The 11,130-nt window shown below is 43.4% G+C and overlaps 1 protein-coding gene across 1 annotated transcript; it reads right to left on the bottom strand.

Moving 5' to 3' along the window:
* On the bottom strand, positions 1–8,970 carry mysm1 (Myb-like, SWIRM and MPN domains 1). Its single transcript, XM_062556593.1, has 20 exons — positions 8,847–8,970; positions 8,213–8,291; positions 7,956–8,026; positions 7,742–7,807; positions 7,541–7,613; positions 7,207–7,305; positions 6,596–7,082; positions 5,965–6,163; positions 5,564–5,694; positions 5,186–5,289; positions 4,600–4,677; positions 4,368–4,453; positions 4,084–4,138; positions 3,797–3,847; positions 3,610–3,684; positions 3,132–3,320; positions 1,633–1,765; positions 1,187–1,292; positions 838–895; positions 1–671 (listed from the first exon to the last, which is right to left on the bottom strand). The coding sequence occupies exons 1-20, from the start codon at positions 8,954–8,956 to the stop codon at positions 360–362; spliced, it is 2,562 nt and encodes an 853-aa protein (XP_062412577.1). The 5' UTR covers positions 8,957–8,970; the 3' UTR covers positions 1–359.
* Positions 8,971–11,130: the final 2,160 nt, after the last annotated feature.

Here is an 11,130-nt window from a genome sequence, read left to right as displayed (position 1 = left end):
TACCATGAACTATTCCAGTTTTATTTCATACAGTGTACAGAATACATTATTTCAGTTTGACTAAACTATCTATTATATTTGTTATAAACCACAATGGTGATGTTACTTAAAAATGCATATTATGCTACAGCATAGCTGCCTGCTACCCAGTTTAAAATTGTAAATATTCATTACAGTAATGTTTGCTTAATCCGAATCATTGCTTTGAGGGACCAAAAAACTATTTAATAATACTGCTATATACTGCACTTAGCTGCTACATGAACATCTGATCTGGAGACTGGTTGCACGTTAATGAAGTACTACGGTCAAGTTCTTCACAAGCTTCAATATGGTGTTCCACCGACAGAACCTGATGATCAAAATGTCACTGTATTGCATTGGTTGTCATAGTCTGGGAGATTCGTGTTTGATCCTTCCTCTGTAAATACTTCCTCAGCATAGGAAATGTCATCATCTATGACTTGCCCGGGGGACGAGAGGGTATAGACATGATCCTGCATCACTGGTTCATCCAAGAAAACAGCAGCACTGCTGCCATCGTCTCCAACATCATTCCCTTCACTTCCGCAGGAAAACTGAGTGACAAATAGAGTCTCAACCTGGACCAAGAACGTGTTGACTTCAACCGCTGGTATGAGCTCCAGATAGGTCTTCATTGATGCAAGCATCTGAGGGAAGATCGCATAGCCAATATGAGGACTCGACATGGTGAAACAAGCAACAGGAAAGTCTTACAACTTGGTGTGTATACTCGCTGTCAAATGATGAAGGGTCTGTGAGTAGCTATCAAGTATACAGTGTTTAAGCCGACATCTGAAATTCTCAGTCGCTTACCTTTTCTAGGCAAGTGAGTTGAGAGTCTCTGCGGAAGATCCTGTCTAAAGGTACACTCCTACAAACAAAGGAAAAAGGCAATGCATAAATATGATTAAGTACAATGACATGCATACAATTCATTTTGTGCTCCAAAAGTTCCAAATATAATAATTCCTATGTAAAAAATGCATACACATCTTGGAGAAGATTTTATTTGTTTATTTATTCATTAAATCTATGGTATTTCATAGAACATCCGACCTAAACTAAACTAAAACAAACAAACAAACTACCAATTGCAATTGACTATGTTTTCAATGTTCGGTAATGTTATGACCCATCCCACTGTAGTCGGCCACAGACTGACCCGTGTGTTTGCCTGTACTTCTGCACGACCCATTCGGCTCTCCTCATCACCTCCTCCCAGTCCGGCCTCTCGGAGGAGTGCTGCAGCTCAAACCTGTAAGGCAGCCCTGAAACACACAGGGATACACAGCAGCTACATAAGCATGCATCAAACAGTACTGCACGCAAACTACCGAGCATAAATAACAACATCTTTTCATCAATGGAGGCCTTGCTAAATGATAATGTAAACACACAACTTGTTAATCACTACAGAGCGTAGGCTCATTTTAAGACACTGTTATCGATCAGGGAATATCTGCGGAGATTGGCATCCGCATACCTACCTGCCAAGTCTTTTGTTATTTACAGGTAAACATACATTGACAGAAGAGGCAAACAAGATTCTTTTTTTGCAGTGAACATGTATTTCAATGAGTTAGATAAGATGACGTGACATGTACATACTCTGAGGGCCTGCTGGTCCCTCCTCTTCGCTCACCACCAGGCAGGTGGTCTGGGACACTGGGGAGGCGTTGGTGGGGTTATACGGGCTCACAATCATCCCAATGAACGGCGCTCCTCCACGGGAGAAGTAGCTCTGAAAGCGCACAGGACAGACCAGACACAAATGAGCGCCAGCACCTCCTCTTACCTTTACACTCCAAAGTCTCTTACTGAACCTGATCCTTCTGTAACCCTGACAAGGCAAAAGAGTGAGGAGACATGCTGTAGAGAGACCAGAAGCCAAGAGTTGAAAGCAGTGAAAAAAAGTTGAACAGAGGGGGGGCAGTGATGCGTGGAGGGAGCAGAGGGTGGTAGATCATCACCTGGAATGAGCCAGCGCTTTCAGATCTCTCGGCTTTGATCTCTTAAAAGGGCTTAGAGATGTGGTGTTTTTTCCCCCCAGCCTTCACTCAAGTTAGAGTGAAATACACAGCTTCAAAAGATCAGAAAATGATACCACGGGTCTCATTTAACCTTGCCCTCAGGTATTTTGTAGAGCAAATCTATATTTGATAAGAGGCTAAATTATGTATTTTCAATTCCAAGGTTTTTTTTTTTTTTTCTTTCACACAGACGTCATGCTTCTTCCTGTGTGTGTGCACTACTATTAAAACTGGTTCTTATCTAAGAAAAAAAGGTTCAAAAAGCTAACATATAGCAAATGCTCGAAATATTCAATCATGGCGTTATTTATTTTCATTTGGGTTTAATGGACTACTTGGAGAAAAGGCTGTCAATGTGGCTACTTTTTTCGGTGGATCATTAATTGTGTTGTAGCGGCATCTTCGGCTATATTCTGCTCTTTACATCTTCACTCCAACACTTGAATATCTTGTTTGCCCAATAATAAATATTTTAACATGCCTACCTGTAAATCGTTAGCATCATTATTAATCCATGTTTAGCGTAAGATTCACTACGTGCACCACCAAACCGGGTCTGTATAGACACTAAATTACATTAACACTAACAGCAGGTTCAAACACACCTGACTTCACCCGAAAAACAAACGAGTAGTATGTGCAAGTAGCCCATGGAAGCTTTGGGACATCATCAGCATGCCAGCTACACAGCACTCCACTGAGCTGTAAAGTTCTAGACTGGGTAAACCCAACCCAATCTGCCAGTCACTGGATTCCGCCCGGCAGGCCAGGCTGGAAACCTGCATACTGTATGTATCTCTCCTGCCTCCTGTTCACATTTCTTGGGACCAATACAAACTAGCTTATCCATCAGGCCCATCATTGGTCTGATTGGTTGACTAGGACTATCCAAATGCATACAGTACAGAGTTATTTGAACTATGCCCATCGACCATGCCTCTTATGCAGTAGAAATACAGCGCAGACTTCCCAGACTAACGTTAAATCTTAAAAGATTGAGCTTAGTCTGGTGATAGCCAGGGTAGTAAAAGTTCATGTTAGACCTCACAGTCCTTTCTGAAAGGATAATGTGTGTACCTGGAATTTGGCCTGTGTGTCAATGTCCCGCACTGAGGGGTTGGGGTCGAACGCCGGGTGGGAGTGGTACCAGCCCACCACGCTGTGTCCCTTGGCTGCCAGCAGCTCAGAGGCCTGGGTCTGGGAGACAGGGTCCATCTCACACTGCATACCCGTGCTCAGACTGTTACAGGGCTCAGCAGCATGGATCTGCAAACACACACACACGATTAATCATGTTGATTAAATTAGATTTTTTTCATCTTTTATTAAAAAAACTGTCAGAGGTACAATTCCTTAAGATGAGGCGTTGTACCAATCTGTATGCATCCGGTGTGCTGTACCTTCAACAGGCCGGGTGAAGCCATATGACTCATCACAATGGAAATGTAAAAAGACTGATAGTACTGTCAGGCTGGGTACAGCCTACAGCCTACAGCCTACAGCCTACAGCCTGTGGCTGGGAGCCAAGGAGGAGTCCACCTCTCCCTCTACTCACCTTCAACACTTTATCCTCCTCGAGGAACGCCCCACCGAGCAGACCAATCACCTCGCCCATGGACACATGAGCATGCTGGGTAAAGGACAAACAAAAAGACGTTCGACATCAATCCTCACAGAATAATGGGGGATGACGCACTCATTTTCCATTTCCTCAACATCTGTGACTGACTGTGTATGCGTACCATATCCATGACAACCAGGGCTTCAGCACTGACGATCACCTGGAATGGTTCCTTTGGAAGAAAAGAAAACAAGATTGGAAATTAGCATGTATGAATTAAGAATGTAACCATATATTAGGAAGTGTTTATCTTAAAAACCTTTTTTGGCTGAATTAAATCTTAACAAACCCCTTAATTACTGGAATAATCAATGCACAGAAACGCATCATGACTCAATTTATTGTACATTTTGGCATCTCTGCAAAGACAAAATATACTCATGGAAGACAAAAATAATATAATCAAACCTGTTTCTCCTCTCCAAAAACTTTGCATGGGATAAGCTGGAAAGGATCAATGGACCTACAAGACAACGATGAGACAATGAAGTGACAATCAAAAATGCCATCCATTTCACTATTTGTTAAAATAATCACCACCAAAGTCTGAACTCAAGAAGACATGCATGGCAATAACAATGACAACATCTGGACCTAGTGCTCAGAAAAAGTGGTTCCAATGTGGAGATGAGAAAATATTTTGGAGAACATTTGACCTTAAACAAGGCAGACACACACTCACACACACTCACCCCTTGAGTCTGGCCTGCTTAAAAGGCCTGGGCTGCCTCTTCTTCAGCTCTTCTCTTCTAAGGGCAAGTTCCTCAGCACTCAGGTGCTGATGTGAATTCACGTACACATACGCACACACACACACACACACGCACGCACACATATATTAAAGTCAGCAAGTGAATAAAACAATCCCATTACCATCATTCCCTATTATGTCTGCTACAGTGATGCTCTGTTGGAGTCCATTACCTCATATGTCTGTCCTTCAAGGTCTTTGGCATCGCACCAGTTTCCCCACACATCCCGAACTCTACGCTTCCTTGTGCGCTGCGTCAGAGAAAGCACAAAGGGCAAAAAGTCAGCCAAATACGTCAGCAAATATAAAATAATTCCAATGAATTATGATAACAAACCATACTGTAACAGTTACAAAAGGGACAAAACACAGGCAAATGTATACCAAGTACTAGAAAAGCACTCAGAGAGCGCAGACCTCCGCCTGTATTGTTCTTCCTAGGTTGTCATACATTTGAACCTAAACTATTCAGATCGCCACCACGTGGCCATACTATGCCATTACACCACTAAGCGAAACACATTAACGGCTCCGGAATCCCGACGGTGTTACAGATCACTCCCAAAAAATGTAATCAAAATCCATCCATTACTTTTTGAGTTATCTTGCTAACAAACAGACCGACAGACAAACAAACAAACAAACAAACAGACAAACAAACAAACGCCAGTCCCCGATGAAAACATAACCTCCTTGGCGGAGGTAATTTTGTGGGAACATAAAGGACACTGTAAGAAACATAGCGCTGCTCAGTCTCACCATGGACTGCAGCCGGTGTGCCAGCTGATAGGCCTCCAGCGTGTCCCTGCCCTCCTTCAGGCGGGAGCGGTCTGCCGGCCGGGGCCTGTTGTAGATGGCCTGGTCTGAGAGAGGAGATTAGTGGGAGACTGATGAGGAAGAGGCACAACAGACGTAGAACAAACAGAGGATAGATGTGGCGGTGGTGGGGAAAGGAGGAATTGGCAGGGAGACGGATATTTGGTGTCAGAGAGAAGCTTCAAGACAGAGAGGAGCTGGAGAGAGCGAGACAAAGTGAAGGTAACAGGTCTTAAGGTGACCGAGACAGACAAAGGGAGAGGCAGAGATGAGAGAGAGAGAATGAGAGAGAGAGAGAGAGAGAGACAAAGGGATATTTACCACAGTTGAAGTTGATGGCTCCGATGAGCTCTAGATAAGTGTGCACTCTGCCAATGCAGTTCACATCGCCACAGTTCTTCAGACCAGGCCGCACTGATGTTTTGTTCAGATACTTGGGTTTACATTTCTCCCTGGTGGAGAAATACATTCACACGAAAGAGAGGAGAGAGAAAATGAGGCCGAGAGATCATATCATGCATGATGTGGCTTGATTCTCAATGTCTGTTGTGAATGTGTTCTCCTCAATAAGAACATGTAAAGATGCAAAAAGACAGAAGACCTTTTCAACCAGCAGTAAAGTCGTTCAGCTATACCAGCAAAAACACACACACACACACGAAACTCATCGTGCTCTAATGTCACTTTAGCTCAACTTAAATCACTTCAATTTTAAAACTCACCATTGCTCCAGGATGTGGTTCCGGATTTTAAGGTATCTCTCTGGCGTCTTCGCCGATCGGCCCTCAAAGAATTCTGGGATAGCCTGCTTCTCTTCCTCAGTGATTTCATCCTTGTCTAATGTCACTTCCTGTTCAGGAGCCCTGATCTCTTCCTCCTCGTCCTGCTCCTCTTCATCAGTACACTCGGGTTTGTCTGTGCCTGTAACCACACCATCCACAAAATAAATCAGCCATCCGTATACATCTAATTCTTAATGAGGAAGTGTGAAGCACATCCAAAAAATGGCAGGTGCCGGATTCCAAAAGTTTACAGCATCAGAAAACAAAGCTGAATCGGCACCCCGAGCTCCACGTTAACTGCTCTAATCACCAAGTAATGTTCCGGGTGCCCTTCTGAAGAGTAGTCTAGTATATACATCTTAAATCTGCATTCAGACAGTAAGAGATCATAGAATGCTAATGAAATGTAAGTGATTACTGACAAAATAACCATTGGCTATGCAAGACATTGTGTGACCAAGTTAACTTACTCTAAATAAGAGATTATAAATCTGTGCACGGCTTAACAAGAAAGTTACACGTATGTCTATAAACAGGGATAATGAAACAGGAGAACAGGAGCACATATTACCAAGGTCGTCACTTTTCTCCTCTTCTGTTTGAGGTCCCCCCTCGTGGCTCGCTGGTTCATGGTCAGTTTTATTTTCCTCCTCAGTGACACTGGGATCAAGCAGGGCTCCACAGTTTGCCCCACTGTCCCCTTCCACTGCCCCACCATCGCTGCTTGCCTCTGCTAGCGTGGCTGGCGAGTCTGTGGGACTGGCTGGTGTCGGGGGCGACTGGGGACTCTGGCTGCCCTCTCCCTGGCTGTCCTGCTCCTCGAAATCCTCCTGCCCTCCGCCCGTCTCTGGCAGCTGGTCAGTTTGCGAGTCGACGTCGTCATCATCGCTGAGATCATCTGTAATGTCCACGTCCTCGTCCTCGTCGCCAGACAGCGTCTCAATCCGCACGGCGTTAGCCAGCGCGCTGATGTGGGTCTTGGTGGGTTTCTCGACTGCAGTGGGCTGAAGCTCTGCAGGCTCGTTGGATGAAGATGCAGGAGGAGGCTCAGATTTAGCCTGAGGTCAAAAGGAAGGTGAAAGACAACAGTCAGAATGCTGGATAGAGAATGAGGACATCATCTCCAATTCAGTAGATATACAACTGCATGCAGCTAAAAGAACCAGCAGGGGGCAGCCTTACCTTGTTCCTAAAATACTGCCTGGCGTAGCTCTTCACCTGCAGCACGGTGCGGCTGCCAATAAGCTTGGCTATTTTTGTCCATCTACGACCATACTGTGCCTACACCCATAACACACACACACACACACACACACACCGAGACAGAGTATATTAGCATACCATCCTCCACAGACACAAGTCGGTGCATGGGTTCTAAGACATGACTTTAGAGCCTTTGTGAATACCACTACTTTTTGTGATAAGACTAGTCTTATCTTTATCGCATACATTTTCTGTGAGGAACATCTAAAGGAAAGTTTCCAATAGCGCTACAGAGTTTGCTTGAAGCCCCTACCAGTCCTTTCTCGAAAAGAGCCTTCTCCTCCTGAGCCCAGCGAGCTGCTGCTGGAGCCGCCTTCATAGGGGACCTAGAGAACAGTGTGCAAAATAAAATGATTTTATCCCCCTCAAAGTGCATCGGCCATGTTTAAAAAGTCCTAATTTTGAAGGTCACATAGGCAGCACATTCAGCTGATGTTGAGACAGTGAGGCTTACTTTTTAGCTTTTGGCTTCTCATTGGTCCACACACCTTTCGGTGCTGCTTTGCCAGTGAGATAATACCTGGATGCTGTCAAGGTAAATGTAAACATTCGGAGGTTCCTTTGCATAAACAGATGTCACTTTGATTTAATTTATTTGAAATGTAACACTGAATAAATGAAAATGTAATGTTCAGTTATTTTAAAGTGTGTTTGTGTTCAAAGGATACTGCTCTTCCAGAAGCATGTTCTCAATCACCTCCCTGTTTTCTGCACTGATGGAGCTGTCTAATGTCCAAGGCTGAAAAAAAGGAACAACTTTGACCTCAGTATTAACCCTCTACCTGGTAGCACTTTCCATGATCGAGCAGTATGTATACTGGTCATTACCATTCGTTATGTGTCCTGCATGCAACATAAAGGCATTAGACTACCAGTAAAAAGCTATTCAAGTATAGATTGTAGTAATAGAGTTGTTATACGTTACCAGTATGCTGCTATTGTCCTTCCACGCAGATTGCAAATACTGATCTTGAAGGATAGCACCATCTCCTCCAGCAAAGTCGCTATAAACCAGATTTAGAATCGTTAACAGATGATAGACCATACACAGCTCAAAGCAAGCAAGACAGTCTTCTGAACCAAACACACAGCTTAAAGTAGCCTAGCCCAGTGTGTCAACTTATGATTTTCAATAGAGTAGGGCGTATAGAGTTCTGAGTAGATAGCTGCCCTTACAAATGACTTGTTTAGAGGAGGAGCGCCCACCATCAGATACATGCGGAGCCATGTAGCAGCTAATTCTTGTGGAAAGATCCCGCTAATGGTATATCAGGGATGCAATGAGACAAGTTGACTCATTTAGACAAAGCTTCACAAATACCACACACATTTCACAGTTTCTAAAGCGTTGTCCAAAAAGCATTAATCGCGCCATAGCTGTCGATGTTTAAATACTACCATTAGCTAACTCACATTAGCTGACATTTTGCGATCAGACGTTACTGCACATTGTAAGCAAAGGATCTTCCGTCCATTGACAACGGCGAGTAGGTTACACCCTTTTAAAATGTCCTCGCTGGTTATATGACATCAAAGAAACGCACAACAGCCGTTTTTACCTGAAAGTTTCGTCGTATTCATCTCCTTCAATATCAACATCAACTTCGTCCGCCATGTTTCTCATCATAGATTCAAGCGCAAGTAAACACCACCAAGAGCTATGACACATTTCAAAATGTGCGCTATTTTGAACAGCGACCCCTGTAGGATTGCAACACTGACATCCAAGAGCGCCGCTGCCACTAGTCCTCTCTCAAATCTTGATGGAATCAAAATAGAACCTGGTGATTGTATAAAAATTCGAAATGTGTCGCCAAAATTTCAAATATACACAGACGCACACGTTGCAGCTTCATTGCGGAGGCTATCTGTTAGCCTAAAATAAGCTAAATTATGTAGGGGGAAAATGCTCATTACCTTTACAGAGGCTTTCTAACTGTTTTGAGATGTATTAAACATAGGCTAGTTAGGCTACAGAACGCGTTCAGTCACAAAATATCAGCTTGTAGCCCTGTTCGATTTGTTACAATTTCAACTCTAGACAATTTGGTGAGTAGCAGCTAGGCCTAGGCTATTCTTTTGCACATTAGTTTAAGCTCAAGTTAATCAGAAAAATAATAATTTAAGCCTAATAGGCCTATTTATTCAGTTTAGACTATTGGGTCTGTTTGGTGTTAGCCAAGCTTAGGCTACATGTTACACAGTTACACATTATTTTAAAACCCATCCATTATTAATGATGATGATGATGATGATGATGATAGCCTAATAATGTTTTAAAAGAACAGTTGTCTTTCGTTTCACAGCCATGGCATCACTTCGACGAAAACAGATTCGTTCACATAAAGATGATGAAGCGTTTCTCTCAACAGTCCAAAGCTTGCATTTTGAAATTTGTCAACTGGTAGGCCTAAACAAAGTCAATCAAAATTATTTAAAATATAGCAATACACAGCTGCATTAGCCTACACTAACAGTGACATATATCTAGCATTGTTTAGTTTGAAGTTGATGTGTTGTATTCTGTTGCACAGGAGCAGGAAGACAAGGAACTTAGTGAAAGAAACACACAGCTGGATCAGAAGGTAAAGTTCTTTAATGCCTATATGAAAACAATAAAATAGGCTACTGACATCTCTGACATCAGAAGTGTGTGTGTGTGTGTGTGTGTGTGTGTGTGTGTGTGTGTGTGTGTTGAAGCTGTTGAAGAAGGCAAGAATAGTTGCGGACTGCCCCCCTAAGGATATCAATCGTCCCATGTTTGAGGTTGGTGTTCAATAAGTCTCTCATGCACACAAACATCGAGCAGGTTGAGAATGGGGTTGGGGGGTTTGGGGGGCAAAGACAGCTGGGTCTTTTCTTTGAAAGTATTTGTTTCAAATTGTTCTGAATGGAAAGAATAAGACAGCTGGATTGAATAAAGCACTGACGTTTATATGACAAAGCCTTCCTCATTGTTGCAATCTTTTTTTTTCTAGTCTCCACATTTTCGAACACGGACGACCCAATTCCTGGCTTCAATAGGTGTAGAAGAATCTTCACAGGTATTAGTCACCAATATTTTGCTTTTGGCTTTTATTGCCTTGGGCCTATGGCTGTAAAACAGAATGGAGAGGAAAGCCTTAATATTTTAATGTAATATGTTTGTAGAGGAGCAGTGAAAATGTGAAATTTTCAGAGCATATTTCAGCTTCTGGTTTGGTGATGTCTAATGGATGTTTCACTGTTCTTGGTTGGCACCAGCGTTTGCGGGATGCCCTGAGTCGCCTGCGCTGGAAACTGGTGCGCGATGATTCCGATTCAGAGTATTCTTCGTCAGAAGAGGAAGATGAGGAAGAGGGGACAGTGGCGGTGGCGGAGGTGACCAATCAGGAGACGGAGGTCGGAGGGGACCTACAGGAGGGGCCTAAAGATGCCGAAACACAGTCAGGTGATGCACAGTGATATCAAACATACACAGATAGATTGCAATGATCACAGAAGAGTACTACACGCTGGTGTCACCCAGTATCATGCCCTCTTGGCACTTGAGTATCTTATTTTCTCTTTATTCAGGGTCTGGCCAGGAGGCAGCCGCAGAGACAGGTCCAAGGAAGTGAGTCATTTATAATCAACAGTTCATTAAACAGACTTTTCAATGTAATTGCCCATTTCACTACAGAACAGAATAAAAACCGGTAAACCTGTATGGGCCTGTCGGAATAGCACAGTACGGTATTTCTCTCTTTCCCACAGGATCAACAGTTTCTTCGCTGCTTTGTGGAGTTGTACCAGGGAATAGATGGGGGTCTGTAAGGACAGCTGTTTCCCTTGTCTTCATTTCCCTACATATTCTCTACTATA

This window comes from Sardina pilchardus, chromosome 15 (assembly GCF_963854185.1).
Source record: "Sardina pilchardus chromosome 15, fSarPil1.1, whole genome shotgun sequence".
Classification (NCBI taxonomy): domain Eukaryota; kingdom Metazoa; phylum Chordata; class Actinopteri; order Clupeiformes; family Clupeidae; genus Sardina; species Sardina pilchardus.
Note: the sequence above shows the minus strand (reverse complement) of the source record. Positions and strands in the feature narration are given on the sequence as shown.